General features: G+C 40.1%; 2 protein-coding genes and 1 pseudogene across 3 annotated transcripts in view; 1 reads left to right on the forward strand and 2 right to left on the reverse strand.

Moving 5' to 3' along the window:
- Positions 1–4,387, reverse strand: part of ANKMY2 (ankyrin repeat and MYND domain containing 2) — a 37,380-nt gene extending 32,993 nt beyond the window's left edge. Inside the window, exon 1 of one of the 2 annotated variants that reach the window (XM_004743398.3) lies at positions 4,098–4,387. In XM_004743398.3, coding sequence (XP_004743455.1) covers positions 4,098–4,164 — 67 coding nt within the window. In that variant the 5' untranslated portion in view covers positions 4,165–4,387. Of the gene's footprint in view, positions 1–2,941; positions 3,624–4,097 lie in introns of those variants that run through there. The other variant, XM_004743399.3, reaches the window with a different exon arrangement.
- LOC123387070 lies at positions 355–453 on the reverse strand (annotated as a pseudogene).
- A 337-nt stretch (positions 4,388–4,724) lies between the features above and the next one.
- The window catches only part of BZW2 (basic leucine zipper and W2 domains 2), a 60,645-nt gene continuing 43,559 nt past the window's right edge, over positions 4,725–21,810 (forward strand). The window contains exon 1 of the mRNA XM_004743397.3: positions 4,725–4,873. The gene's annotated coding sequence lies outside the window, so the exon portion shown is untranslated. The remainder of the gene's footprint in view (positions 4,874–21,810) is intronic.

The following is a 21,810-nucleotide window of genomic DNA, read 5'->3' on the forward strand; positions in this document are numbered from 1 at the left end:
ATTAGGCTCATGCAAGAAAATAGGTCGATAATTCTATAAAGTGTTTAGCCCCATGGCCAACAGTCTAAGTTAAATCTGTCTTGTCAGGAAGCAATTCAATGTAAGTAAATAAAGATGAGAGATGAACACATATACCACTGATTTCCACTTCACTTTTTAATTAGCAATAATGGGGGCGCCTGGGTGGCTCAGTGGGTTAAGCTGCTGCCTTCGGCTCAGGTCATGATCTCAGGGTCCTGGGATCGAGTCCCGCATCGGGCTCTCTGCTCAGCAGGGAGCCTGCTTCCCTCTCTCTCTCTCTGCCTGCATCTCCGTCTACTTGTGATTTCTCTCTGTCAAATAAATAAATAAAATCTTTAAAAAAAAATAAAAAATAAAAAATAAAAAAATAATTAGCAATAATGGCGCCTCGGATAAACCTCATTGGCTACGATACTGCCACTGCGCAAAGCTCCACTTCACTTTTTAAAATGCAGGGACCAGGATGAAATTTTTTTTCTCAAACTGTTTGGGCTTCCAGATTTTAGAAAACAGATGAGCAAAATACCCAAAGAAGAAAAACTTGTGATGATTTCTAATTTTATTTTCCTAATTTAATTAATTTAATTCCTTAATTAATGACATTCACTAGAAAATTATAGAAGATTTAGAATACACTTAAAATATGTACCACTTATCGGGCTTTTTACTGCAATTTGTTGGTAAAATAAACCTTATTGTCCAAGCCCATTTCATAATTTTTCATTATGTAAATAATGAAAAAAAAGTAATAAATTCATTACTTTCTCATTAAGCCCACAATCCCAGAGATTTCAGGTACTAAACAAGTAATGGAAGATCTTCTGGTTTATACCCTTAAGGAAAGTTTAATTTATTTTGAAATAGTGCTTTCTCAGTGCTCAAGAAAAAAGATATCAGAACTTAGAAGAATGGGTCAATGTACATGTAATATAAGCCCACTGGATGTGCTTCAGTGATTCCAATTTTCTGTTCTTAAATGTCATCGAATGGATGCCATCATTAACTATGATATGAATGGTATATATGTAAGAGCTTCTCAGTTTTAACTGGAACTTCTTGGTATTTCTAACAAATATACAATCTGTAAGATACCTAGCATATGAAGTCACCTGAAGAAGAAATTTTTCTAAAAGTGTCCAGGAGCAATGTGCAGTATTCTCTAAATTGTTAAGTCTCACTCACAGTCTACTTAACTTCTGAAAGGTACTGACTGGCCAAAGAGAGATATTCAGTCATATGCTGAGTTTATTTTGGATTGGCCAAAATGACAGGTCACACTTGAATGAAAGTTTATTGTCAGTTCCAAGTACTAGTGCTGACTGATCTAGTACCTCCCAAAGTTGAGAAATATATCAATGGGGGAAAAAATTAGGAACTCTATCCACCTACTTAAAAAAATATATTTCTTATAAGTATAAATACAAACTTTGCATAGGACCTTCATTCAACTCTAAACCAAAATGTATTTCACAAATCAAATGTACACAAAACTACAAAATCAGTAACATTTGAAAATTAAAGTGAATTTAACTTGACAGATGATACTGTTGTTGCTGATATTAAATTGCCTCTAGAAGTGAATATGGTATGGACAGATATGGTTCTGGTTTCACTTTTTCTTTAGTTTTCTTTCTTTCTTTCTTTCTTTTTTTTTTTTTTTTAAGATTTTTCTTACTTATTTGATAGGAAGAAAGAGATCACAAGTAGGTGTATTGCCAGGCAGAGGGAGAGGGAGAAGCAGGCTCCCTGCTGAGCAGAGAGCCCAATGTGGAACTCGATCCCAGAACTCTGGGATCATGATGTGAGCTGAAGGCAGATAACTGTATGAACCACCCAGGAGCTCCTGTTTAATTAGTTTTCAAGTCCACTGTATTTCTAGGACTATAAGCCAAATGAGATTTCTGCTTTGCCACTTATTTCCCGTGTGACACTGGACAAGTTATCTAACTTCTCAGTTCCTCAGTTTCTGCGTCTATAAATTGGAGATCACTGTATTACCACAGTAATAGATAAGACAAATAGCACTTTCAATGCTTTATAGCCACTAATTCATTTGATCCTCCCAACAATGTTATGAAGTCAGTACCAAGGAGAAGCTCAGGACAGTAACTTGCCCAAGGCCACATCACCAGCATATGATCATGGTAGGATTCCAAATTAGACCTGCATGGTGAACCACCCCATGTAGTCTCTCATCATGCTGTTGCTTAAAAATAATTCCTAGCTCATCAAGAGCTCATACCTGGCTCACACCAACATTCAATAAAGGCTGACTAGTCATTATTTTCTCACATCTCCCATTATTTTTCTTTGAGAGTACAGTGATGGCCCAAGGACCTTCACTTGACAAGACTGTATCACAGACTGAGTCCATCTCAGTTGTTTTCTCACTGGTTGGGCCAACGAAATTGGTGAACCACACTGTCTCAGCACGAATGCAACCTGATGTACAATGTGGACCCAGAAACATCACAGCACTACCCAGACTAAATTTGACATTAATTCTTTTATATGATCTTTAAAATAAAAACTTGTGTATACCTAAGGAAATATCCAAGGATTCCTTCCCCCCATCTCTTCCAAAAACCCACTTTATAAAACTGCTCAATTGTTTATAATTTGAAAAACTGATAGTGCCGGACTGTTTAAAAGCAGAATGTCCATTCCTGGTGGATTCTGAGTGGATCCTGTTTCCTTCTTCCAGCACAGTACCTGGCACACAGCTGGGGCTCACATGTTCGCTGAACTGAATCCCAAAACCAAAGAGGGAACGGAGAAATTACCCAGAGACGGGAAGAACAAAAAATTGCCTTGCCAAAAAGTTCGGCCAGAACTGTGCAGAACAAACAACAAAAGCACCAAGTCCATGTCCCAGAGTTCTAGGCAAAGACCACTTATGATAAATGTAGCTGTGACTTACTTAAAATTGTTGAGATCAGATGAGGTGGGCTCAGCTCATCAGCACCTGTCGTGTTCAAATCCGACTTTTTTTCTCTTTTACATTTAGACTTCCCTTGTCAGTATGAAGAATAAATCTGCCTTACTCTTTGAGCCTGACTGCTTAAAAGAAAGAGGACTGGAAACTGGGAAGCCCCGCAATAAAGCCTCTGTGCCATTCCAGGACAGATATGGCATTCTCATCCCGGACCAACCACCTTAACTCTGTCCACAGTCCCCCCCTGCCCATCCCCGAGCGGTGACTGTGCAGGAGAAGCCACGTAGTCACGCGCTTGGCACCTGCCAGGTAACAGGACTCAGCAGGGAACTCCTCTGGGACATCCACTCGGGGACTGAAGGAGAAACATGGCTTCTGGCTCGTCCCGGCGGCCTACACTTCCCTGCCCAAGACCCGAAGAGGCGGAAGTGGGATAGGCGTTGGGAGAGTGGAAGGGAAGGAGCTGAAGAGAGCGGGGAGAAGATCAAGCTGTGCTTAAGTGCGCCGAAGGCTGCGGACGCCTAGCCAACCTCTTCGCTTCCCTGAGGGTTCCTGCGGAGGCTGGGGGCTTCTGAAAAGAAGCCGGGGAGGCCCGGACGCAGAACCCTCCATGTGGTAAATTACAGACCTAGTTCTGTGTCCTTATAAAGAACCCTTCTCCACAGGAGTTCCCTCCACCCCCAGGCGGGGGCGGGGACAACTATGGGATCCAGATCTTTCGGTCTCCGGAAGTCGAAAGGGCCCTTTAGACACCCTTCTAAGAACCTGAGGCCACCGTCGCCAAGACTGACGGTGATCAAAATCACGTTGAGAGTTTTGAAGAATGCGCATCGTGGGACCCACACGCCGAGGTCGCTCGTTATAACCTGAGTTGGGGCCTGTATATGTGTATCTTTCCAAAAGCTGGTTTGGGAGACGAACCCCTGCAACCTCGGCTCTTGTCCCAGCACTGCTTCTTGCTCCCCTCCTCTCCGCCCCCGCAACCGGTCCCAGACCACCGAGGGAAATGCTATTTCCTGGTGCGAGGCCACCAACCTCGCAAAACCTCGCCGGAGGGTCAGCCCGGCCAGCAGCGCCTCCAGGGCTCCGCCACGCCCCCAGACCAGGCAGGCAGCGCCCCGTTGCAGCCCAGCACCCATACCTTTCCCGATGACTTCTAGCAGCTCCTTTTCTTCCTGGGTCAGCTCGCCTTTCGTTATATGAACCATTGCTCCCGCCAGCTTGAAGATGATTCTGTTTCTTTGGCGGTATTAAAAAGAAACTATCTATGTGTGTTAGGAATGCCAACCGCAGTGGGGCAACTCGAGACCAGGACGCTGAGTAGCCAAGCGCGGAAGCGTTCGAATTCTCTCCTCCCTCCCGCAAGCTGGCGAGCAGCTGGCGAGCTCGGGCGAGCCGGGAGGTCTGTCGCTGCAAACCCAGCGACAGTCGCCGCCCGCCCGCGTGTCATTGGCCAGGCCGGGAGGAGGAGCTACAGGAGGCGGCAGCGAGAGACTCCCATTGGAGCAGCCTGGCAAGGAAAAACCCAATGGAGAAAATCAAAGGGGGGAATTAAATTTCTCTTCCACGTTCTCCACCCCCCTATGCAGCTTTTTTCCATATTTAGACACAGACAATATTTAAATTCTTTTTCAGAAGTTCTGGGTCGGTCCATGGCTGCTCGACGGGTGCAGAGATCCTTGGCTGCCTCTGCAATTCCCCATCGTTTCCCCAGGAGTGGCTCAGCCCGGGCCGGGGGCGGGCTGGGAGGCGGGGCTACGCGGGAGGCGGGGCTGCGCCGGGCTCTGTGGGTCGATGTCAATGTGTCTGTCCTTCACTCCTCCATTGTCTGCCGCCTCCACTGCCGCGGGTGCCACCGCCGCTGCCGGAATCGCCGCAGCCTGCAGCCTCGCGCGTCGCCGCTACCTCCTCGGACAGGTGAGAAGCAACCCAGGTGGGACAGGGGAAACCTGGAAGGCTGCGGGAAGCGCGGCCGCCGCCCAGCCTGGGGCTTCCATCCGGGCCGGAGCTGGCGGGCAGGAAGCATGTGCCTCCTGGGGCGGCTTCCTGTCCCCCGGTGGGGAAGCCTGCTCTCTGCCCCACTACCATCGCATATACCGTGTCAGTACCCCCGATGGAAGAGTCGCCACTTGCCACATGTGGCCGCCCGGGGAGACCCCAGGACAGCGAGCCGGCGGGGGCGGGCCACGCGATGGGAAGCGGCGGGCGCCTGTCGTCTCGTGCGTGGCACGGCCAGCTGCGGCTTCCCGGAGGCCGGGGCTGGGGCTTTGGGCTAGGGGCGGGATGGGGAGGAGAGCTCCCCGGTGCGAGAGAGCTGAGCGCAGCGTGAGAATAGTCTCTGAAGAAGGTAGTTCTCTGTTGGCAAGCCTCGACCGCCACCCCCACCCCCTCAACCCGGTCCAACACACACACACACTACTTGTCATCTCCTGGCGTCTGTGGAAGCCGGAGAAGAAAACCGGATCTGATCGCCCTATGGTGCCTGTTAAGGATGTTTGGAAGCAATTTACACTTAAACTAATACTGCGTTTATGAGAGATGGCCTGGGGGGAAGGGGGAAGGAAGGGCCTCTGCTCTGCTAGAGTTCCCAGTCTCTTTGTAACTCCGATCTGGAGATTTATGGAAATAGGGAGGGGAGGGGAAGGGGGCGGAGATTAAATTGGTGTTGCTGTCTATATATAGCCTTAGATTAGCCTCTTAATCCAACCTTCATTCAACTGTAATATGTTGCCTCGAGCTTTGAGCTAACACCGTAGGTAGCTAGGGGGTAAATACAAGTGTGTACCCTCCTGTGGCTCAGAAACAAGACTTGCTGGCTAATATGAGGTGGGTCATTCCTCCAGGGCGCGCATCCTTAACATATTTACCGCCTCAATGAAAGCTTCTGTAGAAATTAGTGTTTATGTGTTACTGTTGTTTCTCTATGGACTACTATTGATTTTTCTTCTAGACCCATCTACTTCAAAGAGAAATATTTGAATAATCCTCTGGACTTTTTTGTTAAGCATCCCCACCACCCACTTTCTCCCCACAGTGCCCTATGTGAAATGAAATGCATTTTCTTCTGGCCTTATGCCTTCCATTTCTTTCTTTCTTTCTTTCTTTCTTTCTTTCTTTCTTTCTTTCTTTCTTTCTTCTTTCTCTCCTTCTCTCTTTCTCTCTTTCTTTCTCTCATCTTTCTTTCTTTCTTCCTTTTTTTCCTTAAGCATTCACCAACACTTCTGAAATCCTGGAAGATGTTCATCATTATTTCCTGCATTTAACAAAATCTTTTCTAAACTCCAACTGTTTTCTTTTTAAGCCTTCATCTTTACAGGCTGAGGCAGATCTGAGCCAGAATATCTCACATGAAAATACTTTGTAATTATTCATCTCAATGTATAACAAAGAAACTGTTGTTTGATGATGCATTTAATAATGATGTGCCTTGTTCAAACAACAAGTAGTAAGGCTTTTGAGACTGACCCATCTTTTGTAACACTTAAAATGCTGTTACTGCCACAGTTAAAATTGATTTAAAACACAGTATCATGCAGAAGAAACCCACAAACCTAAGAAAATGCTTGCAGAGTAACCTCCTCTTCTAGCATGTGACTGAGCATCTTATGGTGGATGTGTGTCCAGAATTGGGTACTTCACTGCCAGTATTTCCATCTACTGTGCCAGATTGGGGCCATAGTTACTTGAAGGTCACACCTGTTTGTCTCACTGAAGTTGTTAGTTCCTCGAGGATAGCAGCTTATTACCTATTTTCTTGGTGCTTATTGGCATGTGGTTGGTATTTAGTCCTCTGAATACAGTGACCTCAGTAAATTTAGTCAGTGCCATTTCAAGACAAAAACTAGCATCTGTGAAGAAATGCAGATTAAATAATAAGTTGTTTAAATTCCTAGAAACAGATGTGTAATGGATAGCATTCATCAGATGGATTGCATTAATCATTTTGTACAGGGTAAATACCTAATGTAAGAATCAGATTAACTAATGAGCATACCTTAAACTTGATCAAGGAACTTTTCTTGTACTAAGAATTTATTCATGTCAAAGAAGTTTTATTGGTAATAAAATAGCTACCACCCACTTACAGAGTATTTAATCCATGCCAGATATTCTAACAGATGATTTCTATGGGATTAAATTTAACCATGTTATAATGACCTGAGGTAGCCAGTGTTGTGGCAAATAAGAGGACAGAAACTAAAAGAACTTAATAAATTTGCCCACTGCCCCGCAGTTAGGAAGTGTCAGAGCTAGAACTGGAACCCAGATCTGTCTCCCAAACCTTTTCTCTTTTTACTGTTTTCCACCTATGTGGCTGGCAGTAAGGGGGAAATTATATATTCTTTCAACTAGCTAATAGATAACACATTCATGTGATCTCAGCATGCCAGAGATACAAGTATCTTTCCTACCTCTTTTCCCAGTCTTTTCTCCTGGGTTGCCCTGCAACCATTGGTTATCTGTTTCTCTCCTATCCTTCTTGAGATATTTTATGTGTTTATAGCTTATATGTATATTCCCACTTTTTGACAGAACTTGGAGCATACAAACACACTGTTCCACACTGCATAATAAAATTTGCATGATGCTTTGGTCTCTCTTCTGTTTCTTTTGTCACCTTTTTAAAAATAATGTTTCTGAAATGTCTGAAATTTTTATGTCTCCTCCCCTCCTGGCATTGCTGCAGATTCCTAAGTAGCCTGCTTCTCTCTCATCTCACCCCATGTAGCTAATTCAGGTGCCTCCCGTTCAATAAACCTGGAGCACCCATCATCCACCCAAGAAGGAGATATACTCTGTAAAGACAGAATTGATTCACTTAAAACATGTCAATAGCTTTCCACTGGCCACAGAACAGAGGCCCAGTTCTTGCTTGGAAGGCTCCAGCTTCTAGTCCCAGCCTGCATTTCCAGTCAGCCAGCCCCTCCCACACACTCTAAGGTCACCACACTGCTGGTTCCCTTACATGCCAGTAATTTCCACCCCGTTGTTCCTGTTTTTCTCTTCCTGGAATGCCCTCCCTTCCTTCACCACTAAGTCTCCTGTCTCCTTCTCAAATCTGCTGGCCTGCTTAGCTTTCAGAATACCACTTATTTTCATGATCACCTCTCCCACCTTATCCAGTGGGGCATTACAGATGCTAGGAAACACATTTCTTCTTATGTTTGAGGGGGATGAGTAAAATTTTGAAACAGGAGTCACTGGTACCATTATTGGCATGCCCTAAGTCTCTCCTACCTTCTTAGGCACCCTAAGGTCTCCCCATCCTAATCATTGCTTCTTCATCTGGCTCCCCATGAAAATACCTGAAGCAGGTACCTTTTCATGACATTCTATTATAGTTCTTATGAACCTGTTTGACCCCATCTCCTTCTCAACTCTGAATTAACTAGGACTAACTTACCCTTGTTTCTCAAAATCATATCCCAGAGTCTGGCACCTCATGGCTTCTCAAAATCATATCCTAGCGTCTGGCACCTCGTGTGTACTCCGTGCTTGCTGATTTGAATTGAGTTTGATCTCTAAGTTATTTTAGGTGGATTTGTTTCTGTACTCGAGTAATCCTTCCTGGCAATTTGAAGTGATGTGGCACTGAGCACACACAGCCATAATCAAGGGCAGAAGGTCTTGAAATGTTTAGCTCTCAAGGTTCTTGACATTCTGATTGATGAATCCTGTCAACTAAGAAAAAAAAGTGTTGATATGTACATGTTACAGATTTTGCATACCATTCCTGGATTTCCCTCATTAAATCCCCAGACCTCCAACTCTCTGCTTTCAGAGACTGCTGTTTCCTTTTTGTTGCAGGGGGAGAGCTTGTTTTTGAGCATTGTGTCTTTCTGGGTAATGTTTCCTTGACATTTGATTATCTTTTCTTAGGTACACTTTTTGACTGAAAATATTCGATGCCATCACGGAATTTTATTTTCTTTTACATTTGAAAAAAAAAAAAACTATTGTAGATATATATATATAAATATATATGTTTTTAAAGATCCCTCCTTGTCTTTTAGAGATATGTATGGAATTATTTAAGGAGGGAATTGTATGGCATCTGAGATTTGCTTCAATATAATTCTGGGACCATGGGGGACAAACAGTGAGTTTAAGAGTATTAATAAGGAAATTGACTTGTTAACACTTGAAGCTGGGTGATGAGTACATTGACTTCATTATACTCTCTACTTTTGTGTATGTTTCAAATTTTCCATAATGACGTTTTTAAAAGGAGAGTGTGGAAGTATTACAGCCTCTAAAAATTGTTGTTGTTTAACAAAGCAGAAGAAATACTAGGAATACAAATGTTCTTTCTCTACGCTCAGAGTTTAGCTTATGCAATTATTCGTTTAATGTTAAAACAGTTGCACCTCAAATCTGCAGAGGACTATCTTGTGAACAACGCATTTCCATAAACTGTTCATATCACATTTTAGCTTCTCCACAAAACTGAAAGGTAGGTGGCATTGCTCAGTGCTTGTGTCCCAGGCTTATGAGTATCTCCCTGGAAGCTAATTTTTATCTATTTTGAAAAAATGACAAAGTAATTTGCAGACATGTCTGAACAAAGGGTACAAATATATTTAATTTAACTGGAAAAAAAAAAAAAAAACCCAAGATGTGAATCAAGTGGAGATACTGGTTTTCTTCTATGTCTCATAAACAATTTCCCACAAAAGAAGTACCAAAACTCTTGTGAGCAATATTAGCATTGTTAGGACAAGTATATTAAAGTAAGAAGAGAAGGGCCAGACTCAGAACTTGTGCCTGCAAGATTCTTACTCAGGGTTTGCTTAACAGCATGCTTATTTTCACATTTACTTTTTGGATTCTTAACAACTTTGTAACTTAAGGTTTCCTGATGTTTGTTTCTTTTCTTATGTTTTGGACTTTTTAAATGTTAATGTTTCCCAAGGCCAACATGGAGGTTGCTTGTATCGTTTTTAACATGTCTTCCTAGACTTTGTAGGATTTTTGAAGATTTACTTAAGCTTCAGAATGAAGTCTTCACAAGTCTGAGGACAAGGTAGCCAGTCTATACCACTGCCAGGTGTTGCTGAAGCATACATTAGTTTATCTCCAGCTTCATCTCATATTTATATAAACTGTATTGCTGTGGAATTTAAAACTCTAGGCCAGTACCTCTTATCTAAGTATAACAGACCTATTCCAATAATTAAAAATAGAAAGCTGCTTCTGCATCAGGAGGAAGAAGTTAGTATTCCCTTTTCATTACCAATTAATACATTCAGGCTAGAAAATTGGTGGTTTTGTCACTTGTCATTTGATTGTCTATGGTGCGATTGTGTTAAACCTGGAAGACAAAGCAGCCCTTTAAACTGCATTGATCACCCTCTTCCTGGTCTGTTGATCTTGGAGTAAAGCAGGCCCATTAAGTAGCCTCTTCTAATGTGGTAGGAAATGATTATGGATGGTCTCTGGGAGTCGGCCAAGCACAACTAGAGTCTTGGGAATTGGAGGGAGAAGACCATGGCTCCAGCTTCTGGGTGAGATGTATTTTCCAAAGCAATCTCCCTTGCTTTCAGTTTCTTCGTATATATACAGTAGAGATGCTCACCAAACTTACAGGGTGACTTTGAGGACGCTTGAGAATACTCTGTACTGTGAAATGTTGTATAAAAACAAGTTGTTATTTTTAGGGCCAATTCTGTCTGTTTACATTTGGGAAAAACACAATTATAGGCCAGTTGATAAAACATTTCAATATAAAATTGTATTGGTGTTACCATTTGCTGTATACCTGTCTTCCTTAATTTGGGAAGATAAAAATTATTTTTTTAGAGAGTCTATTTATTTATTTGAGAGAGAGAGGGAGAGAGAGCAAGCAGAAGCAATAGGGAGGCACAGAAGCAGAGCAGGGAGCCAGACCCGTAGTTTGATTTCAGGACCCTGAGATCATGACCTGAGCTGAAGGCAGACATTTAATGTACTGAGCCACCCAGGTGCCCCAAGATAAAAATTATTTTTAAAAGAGAGAATCATAAAAGATACAATTCTAGAATTATAGCCCAGAATTGATATGTTAATAGGAATCTGTTATGATTAATGAATTCCAGAGAATAAGACATGATCTTTATCCTCAAGAGGCTTACACTATCGTTCACGAGACAGGCTAGTCCCTGAACCAATAGGGACAGTATGAAGTAATCATCCTAAAACTTGTCCTGCTTATGTCAGCCCATAGGTCAGATAACCTTTGAGAACCCTTTCCTTGTTCAAGTGGCTTCTCCTGGGCCTGCCAGTCTATCAGCTCTCATGGGAACGATGTTGTTACTCCTCTGCCCACCCACTGGCTTCCTGATCCTGGAATGCCCTCCTCTGCCCATTTTTGCATATCAAATTTTACTCAAACCCTTCTCAGCTCAAATGACCCCTCCTCCACACAGCCTTAAATCTCCAGCCAGAATGGGTGGAGCTCAGTGGGAGGGCTAATTCCTGGAGAAAGTGAAATTTTGAACTGAGTCCGGAAGGATTGGTGAATTTGGCAAGCCAGAGAGAACAACCCCCTAGAAAAACAATTATAAAAAATATTATAACATTATAAATATTTATAAGATAAATATGGGCTACAGTTTTACAGGCAGCCAGAGTGGAACTAGCAATGGTTTTCACCCAAAGACATGTTTTCCTCAGTGTGTCATCTTTTTAAGATCATAGAAGTAGTAGATTATATTTTAAAGCACACTTTGATGGTGTTCTTGCTCTCAAGTAGTTTATGAAATGTGACGGTGCATGTTTCAGACTAAATTTAAAATTACAAACCACTGTCTTCAGCGTTGGCCTTGGCAGGAAGTTGATAATAGACATTAAAACAGACAATGGAAGAGAAAGTCATGTATCTATTAGAATATTTTGCCTTTGATTACACAGTGACTTGAAATTATTCAAAATAACTAGAATATAAGTAGCTAGGAAATAAATTGGAAGCTCTTTGTGAGGTTTACTTTTAAATAAAATCTATCTGCATATCGGATCCATGGAATTTTTAATATCTGTACCTTAAAGAAATCTTAAGACTTCTTACTCTTTCAATTTGACTTCTTTCTAATCAGACTATTCTAATATTTTTCTCATTACCTTTAATCAGTTGAATCCTGAAACAAATTAAACCTGAGAGATAGGACAGGGATTTAATAATCAGATTAATGTGAATCATTTCAATGCAGGATTATAGATGTTGTTAGGAGTTTCTGCAGCATTTTCCCTTGGTATCTATTAGGCAATAAAACATTTGATGGTTTAGAATAGTTTTTGTATTTTTAATATAAAATGTACAAACATTAGGATATACACAAGAATACTTTCCATTTTTAGCTCACTTGAATGTTGATATTGATACTATGGGTCTCTTCAGTAAGTGTTTTTTGGGCAGTTAAATGCCAAATGGAATGATTTGGCTTGTTCTGGATTTGGCATGTGTTGAGTGAAGAGTGCCAAAAAATGTTCTGATAGTTATATTTGTAAAACATTTATTTTGAAAATAAAGGTTTGAGTAACTCATTGAATGAACTGTTCTTTTGGCAAATGCCAAAGAGACAGTGCCTTTGTTATGCTTTCTTGATTTTTAATATCAGATGTATCTTTTGTTTCTTTATGTCAAAAAAGAAAAATATAATAACATATAAGAAAGCATAATGCCCCACATTAATATTAAAGATAGTGTCTTGGGGAGCCTGGGTGGCTTAGTCAGTTAGGTGTCTGACTTTGGCTCAGGTCCTTATCACAGGGTCCTGGGATCAAGCCCCACAATAAGTGGGGAGCCCACTTTCCCTCTCCCTCTACCCCTGCCCCCACTCGTCCTCATACACTCTTTCTCTCTCTGAAGTAAATGGAGTCTTTAATACTTACCTACATGTCTACATAAATATATGTCATTCAATTTTCTATTTTTAATTTTCTTAATTATGCAAATAACATTTTAGTAGGAAAACAATAACTTAAATCTGTGAAAGATGTAGAATTATATTTTATCTATTCATATTTCAATTTATTTTTATGTTAGATGAGGACTTTCAAAAACAGTTGTTTGGGCCACCTGGGGTGCTCAGTTGGTTAAGCATGGGACTCTCATTCAGCTTAGCTCATGATCTCATGGGTTGTGGGATGGAGATCTGGAGAGGGTCTGTCCCTCCATCCTTCCTTCATTTGAATCTGTGTAGCATTTTTCTGAAATGAAGAAATAAATCTTCAAACAAAACAAAAACCAATTGTTAGATGTACTGTGATCTTTGAAGACTTATAAATAAATCACAAGAAAACCCCCAGGCAGAGGTAAGTAATAAGAAGGAACACCAACTCTTAAACACTGCAGAGAATATATTGTAAGTCACTGTGAGGTTAGCAGTTTTAGAATATTCTACTATCATCCTGTTCTTGTACATTCCCACAAAGGACCTTACTACTTCTCAAACTAACTACAGCAGCTTCCTGGATTTGTGATTTTTTTTTTTTAAGATCTTTTTAAAATCAAGTTAGTTAACATATAGTATATTATTAGCTTCATGGGTAGAATTTAGTGATTCATCAGTTGCATATAGCACCCAGTGTTAAATCAAGGGCCCTCCTTAATGCCCATCACCTACTTACCCCATTACCCCCATCCACCTCTCCACCAGCAACCCTCAGTTTGTTCCCTATAGTTAAGATTCTCTTATGGTTTGCCTCCCTCTCTGTATTTAATTTTATTATTCCTTCCTTTCCCCAATTTTCGTCTGTTTTGTTACTTAAATTCCACATTTGTGTGAGATCTTATGGTATTTGTCTTTCTCAAAATAGCTTATTTTGCTTAGCATAATACACTCTAGTTCTATCCACACCATTGCAAATGGCATGATTTCATTCTTTTTGATGGTTGAGTAATATTCCATTATATATATATGTGTGTGTGTGTGTGTATACACATATGTATGTATATGTGTATGTATATATGTGCATATATAATATATGTGTGTGTGTGTATATACCTATATATACGTGTGTGTGTGTGTGTGTGTGTGTGTGTTTTCTTCATTCATTCATCTTTCAATGGATGTCTGGACTTTTTCCATAATTTGGCATTGTGGACTTTGCTGCTCTAAATATTGGGGTGCACATGCCCCTTTGAATCACTATGTTTGTATCCTTTGGATAAATACCTGGTAATACAGTTGCTGGGTCATAGGGTAGCTCTGTATTTAACTTTTTGAGGAATCTCCATAGTTTTCTAGAGTGGCTGTCCCAGCTAGCATTCCCATCAGCAGTGTAAGAGGGTTCCCATGTCTGCTCATCCTCGCCAACAACTGTTTTTTCCTGAATTGTTATTTTTAGCCATTCTGACCCATGTGAGGTGGTATCTCATTGTGGTTTTGGTTTGTGTTTCCCTGATGATGAGTGATATTGAGCATCTTTTCATGTGTTTGCCATTTGTGTGTCTTCTTTGGACAGACATCTGTTCATGTCTTCTGCCCATTTCCTGACTGAATTTTTTGGGTTTTGGCTGTTGAGTTTGATAAGTTCTATATGGATTTTTGATATTAGCCCTTTATCCGTTATGTCATTTGCAAATATCTTCTCCCATTCAACCTACCAAAAGGTAGGTTGCCTTTTAGTTTTGTTGTTTGTTTCTTTGCTCTGCAGTTTTTATCTTGATGAAGTCTCATGTGACCATTTCTAAGAAAAAAAATGACATGTGTTTTTCTCAGTATACAAGGTAATAGAATTGGGTTATTATAAACAGGAAGGAGAACCCCACATTGCTGGGACAGAGGAAACTGTTGGCTGGGGGAAGGGACGTGGCATCAGTATTCAGGAGTGTGAAGATTATGTTTTTGTTAGAGGTGAGTCTCTGCAGGAAACAATATGATAATCAGCTTCTGTAGTACTAGAAGCCATGGTGCCATAAATTTCCTACTATTTACATGTCCCGCAAGGGCAGGAGTTCTGTTAATTCCTCTCACTAAAGATAAATGTTTTTTCCTTAAACGAACTCCATGGAAGATTATTTGGCATTTGGGAGGTAGCATATGCCAATTCAATTTATCCAAGTGCTGAACTAGACTTGAACATTAATATTTATGCTTTTCTCTCTAATTCTGAACCATAAAATCTATGAGGCAAATAATGAAAAAGCTGCCTTCGAGTATCATATAAATAATGGCCCAAGACACAGCATGATTTTGGTTGGCTTTTTGCAAAGTACACTAAGATGGGGACTGGGTTGATCAGGTTCTGGCCCTCACTGTTCCCTGAATGTAAGCTCCTGGTGGAGGGAATTTTTGCTTTCATCTCTCCTTCATCACCAATGTTAGGGTGGAATGCATGACCTCAAGCAAGTGGTGTGGTACCTGAGAGCCTTCTTGCATTGTTAGATGAGCATCTGGTGTTAGGTCCCTGCTTTTCAAAGTGTTCTATGCTTCATGGATGTCAACTAAGAAACGCATATTTAATGATTAAAACGTCAGTAAACACACCTGCAGCTCAAATGCATCATTTGATCCCTTTAACATACTGGAGGCCATTACTTCTTATTAACTCACACCGCTGGGCTCTTTTTGGCACAGTGCTTGGGTCCCATCTCCACCTGCTAGAGAGTGAGCACCATGCCACTGTTTTGGCCGGCCCCCCAAAACTGGTACTGTTGACCAGTACCAGTTGTATGCTTGATAAAGAAATACAAACACATGGTTCTCTTTAGGTTTACACCTTTAAAAAAATATACTCTCTGATGTTTTGTTTGTTAAGTTTTTGGTTTCTCGTCTTTTTAAATTTGAGTTTGTGTAGTCAACTGTTCTAAAATCATATCGGGGAATACGGTCCCATATCATAAGTGTGCTGTGTATCGTCTGCGAATTACCATTAAGACCTAGGCTTGGCTTCGGCATTTCTCTCCAATTCATGCTCTGCCCATTGTGAAATACCCGTGTGTGTGGTGAGTGTTTTTTGTGTGCAAGCCTTCAAATACGGCTTCATCTGCTAGACAGGCTTGGGCAGGCCCCCTTCTGGGAGGATGGAGGCAAGAGTTGCTTGGTTGAGAGAACTCATAAATGTGGAAAGTTGGATGCCTGCCCACCACCACCTTTGAGCTTCCTCATGGTCCATTATCATGTTGTTTAAGCAAATGCTCCAAAGCTGACTTTGCCCACTGGTTATTAGTCAGGAGTGTTCTCCCCGCCCCCCGGCCCAGGGGATTCTATTTTCCTGTCCTAAATTAAAGTCCTGAGAAAAATGAAATACACCTCAGTCCTCCTTGTCGTAATAATATCTTCTAACTTCTCACTTGAACTAGTAGTCATATATACTCTTAACGGGTTTGTTTTGATACAAAATCTGCTCTAATAAACTGACTTGCTCTCTGGCATTTAGCACCACTCCCTGCTGATTCTTATCTTTTTAAGACTGCTTTTTTAGAGCAGTTTTAGGTTCATAGCAAAATTAAGAGGAAGGTGCAGAGATTACCTGACTGACCTTCTGCCTCCACACATAACACAGCCTTTGCCATTATCGTCATCCCCTACGAGAGTAGTACATTTGGTACAACCGATGAATTTATGGATCTTTTGATAGCACATGGTCTGGCATATCTTGGGTTCCCCTCGGAAATGTTCAAGTCATTTTCTTTTCTTTTTTAATACGTATTTATTTGAGAGGTGGGGGAGGGGCAGAGGGAGAGGGAAGAAAAAGTCTCAAGCAGGCTCCGCCCTGAGCAGTGGTGCAGGATTTGATCTCCTGACCTGGAGAAGGTGACGTGAGCTGAAATCAAGAGTCCGACGTTCAACCAGCTTGCCCCCTCAACCCATTTTTTATACGCACTTATGGACTTGCTGACATATATGCATAGACATTTTCTGAAAGGATACATAAGACAACTTTGAAGTATTTTTTATTTTTGTGTGGAGTGGGGTTCCACTTAATGAACATAAGATAACGAATGAAAGTTGGAAAGTAGTGGTCTTTATTTTTTCACTTTTATGCCTTTTATACTGTGCTAGGTTTTTTGTGCCATCAGTGTATTAGTAGTGCTTTGCAGCTTACAAGAGCCCAATAAAATAAAATGTTTCCAATTTTCCTAAAGTGATGCATTAGAATATGTGGCTTTTAAAATAAAGATCCTAGAGGATGTCATTAAATCGGATTTCGTGACTGTACGTTCTAATGCAATTTTGTTAAAGTTGTTCTTTGTTGTGGTATTAGAGAAGATGATAGAATTGGATTTAAATATTTTCTGCATATATGCACTCTCCCAGTGGAGGATTAAGCAGTATGTTAAAATGTATACAGTGGCCATTACTTAAAGTTAGAATTATAGATATTTTTTCTCCATCTTTTTTCCCTCTTTACCCTAAATGGGCAGTAATGGATTTATGATGAGCCAATTTTATTATCAATTTTTAAGGAATTATTTTCTCTATAAAAAGTATTTTCATACCTTATTCAAAGAATCATTAGTTATACATTATAATATATAAAATATATGACCATATATTAATGAAATAAACAGTGGGTAACATAAAACCATATCTTGGTACATATAGCCCTTCTAAATCATCACTTTGTGAGATTTTATATTTACTCTGTTGATAATACAGTTGATCAATAAATGTATTTGGGGTGTTATTGTGTGTGTGTGTAAGTTAATTTAATTATTTATTTTTAAATAATCTCTACACCTAATGTGGAGCTCAAATTCACAACCCTGAGATCAAGAATCACATGTCCAACCAAGCCAGCCAGGTAGGCACCTCATCAGTAAATATTTTAAATTGCTTTCTGAAAAGTATATTCAGGGGTGTCTGAGTGGCTCAGTTGGTTGAGTCTCTGTCTGGCTCTTGGTTTCAGCTCAGGTCATGATCTCAGTGTCATGAGATCCAGTCCCAAGCCCCACATGCTCAACATGGAGTCTGCTTAGGATTCTCTTTTTCCCTCTCTCTCAAATAAATATTTTTTTAGAACAAGAAAAGTATATCCATTGCCACTGACCATTACATTAAAAAGGAATTCATAAAAATACTACTAAAAGGAAATTTGATTAATGACAGCATATTTAACTTAATGTATAGTTACCCTGTATTGAAGGAAGAAATTAATTTGGTAGGTAAATTCTGGAATGGTCTTTTTAAATCAGTTATTATGTAACATTTTATACTTGCATGCTTTTTGCTTTGATAAATATTTTTTTAATTATACAGGAAAAAAACAATGGGCTGTTTTACTTAAAATTTTTAGAAGCCTTGTCTGCTCAGGAACCATAACTTTGCCTTTAGGTATTTGTTCTGACATAGTAAAAGTGAGAGCTTCTTATCTTTAAAAACCTCACATATTGTTTTGCATGCGTACATACACATTTTTCCCCCACTGTTTACTTTCTTTCTATTATGGTAATCTTTAATAATAATAACAATAAGTTTCATTTAATATACTTCTCATTCTCTCCTCCAATAAGCCTGTAACATAGAAGACTATCTCCATTGCAGAGATAATACACATAGTGCAGGGCATGGTTAAGCAGGTGGTACCTGGCTCTCGCCAAAGATTTTGTGTAGTCTGTGTTTGCACTGGCGTAAAGAATCCCCATTCTGATGTTACAGTCAGGGTGTTTGGGGGAACTATTTTCTCGCACATGGGACAGTCAAGTACAAGGAGATATATTAACCAGAGGAACATCATAGACTTCTTCAAATCAAGATTTGACTTTTGCATTATTTGCTTTTTTACTTGGAGCGTGCAATCCATACAGCAGGATTATTTCCTGCTTCACACCCGACCAAATTCTGTAGGATCTGGAAGGTTATAGTAACCCTCTTTGTGGCAAGCTTTATTTCTAAGCAGTCCCAGAAAATATAGAATCCCCTGTGTTGTTTAAGTGCTGGGCTTTTTCGGCTCACTGCATTGTTCTCCTGGCCCAGCCTGAGTCGCTCAAGTCTGCAGGACTTCCAGTGTTGGCCTTTGCCCATTGGTTCTACACATATGTATCCACTTTATTTCTGAACCATCGCAGACTGGGTCGCATAGCCTTTGCCCCTTATTACATCAGAGCACATTTCCTTAGAAGAAGATAGTTCTCGTAAAGAGCCACAGTACAGTACTAAAATTGAATGGATTTAACATAGAAACCATACTGATCTCCATAGTCTGTACTCAGATTTCATCAGTTGCCCCAGTGATGTCCTGAGTATATTAACAAATTTTTACAGGGCGGTACAGCATCCAGTCAAGGATTGCATGCTGCTTTTAATAACGTCTTCTTGAGTCTCCTTTTATTGGCTACCGTTCTTTGATTTTTATTTTTCAGACACTGACATTTTTAAAGAATGCAGGCCAGTTGTTTGGAAGGATGTGTGTCCCTATATCTGCATTTGTTTCCTCAACATTAGATTGAGATCATGCATTTTTGTTTGGAATGCCACATAAATAATATCCTGTTCTAACTATAAGCACCCAGAGCCATGTGATGTCTGTTGTCTCTGGGTTTAAGGCATGACCTTGTTTCTCCACTGTGGAGTTACCATTTTTCTTTTAGTAATTTTTACAAAGCTGCATGAGGCTATCTGAATATCCTGTTGATCATCAAGCACGCCTGCCCACATGCGCACGTGTCGCAGCACTTTTGGTATATGTTGGTGATTCTTGCAAGAATCAATTTTTGGTACAATGATTGCAAAATGGTGATTTTTCTACTCCATGTTTCCCTCTCTATCAGTTGGCATTCTACTGAAAAGAAAACTTTCATTTCTCCCCAATTCCTTTCCCCTTGTGCACTGATCTGTTTGCTTTGCCTGAAATAAATGAGTATGGACTTGTAGATTCTTTCTTTATTCAATGAGTCATTATCCTTCCTATTTTCCATTATTTTGATGGCCAGATTGTCTCAGGTGATGCCAGTGGATTGTCCTCAGGATGGTTTCTATGTAGTTTGATTTTTTTTGTTAAAAGCAATTTACTTTTTTGATACAAGACATCTCAGGATCATATGCTATCCTCCATGCTCCAACCTTGGAATCAGCCACTTGTCCAAGAGACCTTTGTTTCTTTTAGTAGGGTGTGATATTTAGATCCTTTATCCTATTTCTCGTTATGCACAGATAATATTATTTGTGACCCTTTGGAGATTGGTTTAAACTTCAAAAGAAGGTAAATCATTTCTATTTAAACACATAAAATTTTTCTAATTAAAAAGTTATATATCCTTATATTATAGAAGATGCAGACCAGTAATGTAAGAGGAAAATGCCCTTTGAACTTAGTGCTCATGTTGACCACTGTTGAGTGCTTGTGGGCTTTATATAGCTTAGATCATATCATGTATATAGAATTTGTTGGATAGGTTGTTTTGTTTTGTTGTTGTTTTGTGGGTTGTTTTGTTTGCTGGGTTTTGTTTGTTTGTTGTTTTTTGTTTTTTGTTTTTTTTTTTGCTTTGCTGTTCCTACTTAACATACCATTGTTTTCTCCAAGTCTGAAAAATTAAACAGTTGCAGTTTTCAGTCGTGTATTTTATCTTTTTCATTGTTGTCTTTCTGTTCTCACTACTGTGATATCCAAAAGTAAGGAAAATTTATTTGCTCATCGTGCTCTTTTTCTGCCTCCCTCTTCACTCTCATATTGTTGCCTACCCTCCATCTTCCCCCTGACGACCAGAGGGTGTAGAATTATCAGTGTGGAAAGACAGCAATTAGTATTAAAGACTGCGGGAAGCATTTATTTTGTATACTAATTGCACTTTTGATTTTAGCTATGACAGGCTACTCAGTGATAAATGTGTTTTCTCTAAAATTAACATCAATGTTTGGCAAACAGAAATAAGTCACTTGAGAAAATATCTGCCTCGTTGTTGATCTGGAATGTTCTAGATGTATGTGTACAATTTTTAACTCTTGGGAGCAAAGAACATCTCTGGTTTTGCTCACAATTTTTTCCTTTTAGGTGTAGGATTTTCTAGTGTTGGCACAATTAAAACTTTGGGCCAGAGAACCCTTTGTTGCAGGGGCTCTCCTGTGTGGTGTCCATTACTTAGTGGGGTCCGTGGCATCTCCCAACTAGATGTCAGTAGCATCCCCACTTCCCCAGTGTGACAAAATAAAGATCTACAGACATTGCTACATATCCCCTGGGGAGATGCAATGACCCCAGAATGAAAGGCTGCCCCCAAAATACAAATTAATAACATTTAAACCACAGATGCCTAATATTTGGGCAAATCCTTGTTTTATACCACCATCTCCTCTAAATTCTCAAAATTCATGGTTTGAAATATTGTAGATATGCGCTCATCACAATGCTGTTGTCTGGTAAACGAAAGTTCCAAGTGGCTTAACTTACCCAGAACAGAGGCTTGGGAGCATTTTGCTATTAAAATACTTTGAAGCATTATATTTGAGGGACTGGTTTACTAAAAGCCAAAGTGTGCTACAGTGTCTGTTGTATATGTGTGCTTGTGTCTTTTCAAGTATGGAGAGACTTCAAAATCACATCAGCAGGATTAGACCATCTGTAAAGTTGAATGAATATGCCTGGTCAGTTATTAAAGGAAGGGAAGGATCCGGGGAGAGATTGCTTCTGGGGAAAATGGAAGCTCAGAGAAGGGAATGTATGTGCCCAGGGTGCTTTGTAGAAGTGACTGTAAGCAGAGAGCATGAACTGGTAGGATGAAAGCATTTTATTAGGATTTTATTTCTAATTCTAGAAGGGTTTCTAAATTAATTTCACTAGGAGGAAATAAATGACATTACACATTATCTTCATTTATTTCTATGAAGAGGTAGGTGATACTTAAAATGTAATTTTTAGAATATTTCTATTTTTGCTACAAGGAAAACAGGATATCAGCATTTGGAAACAAGGTAGGTATACTTATAAGTTTAAGG

The sequence above is a fragment of the Mustela putorius genome, unplaced genomic scaffold (assembly GCF_011764305.1).
Source record: "Mustela putorius furo isolate JIRA1106 unplaced genomic scaffold, ASM1176430v1.1 tig00003845_pilon_pilon_pilon, whole genome shotgun sequence".
Classification (NCBI taxonomy): domain Eukaryota; kingdom Metazoa; phylum Chordata; class Mammalia; order Carnivora; family Mustelidae; genus Mustela; species Mustela putorius.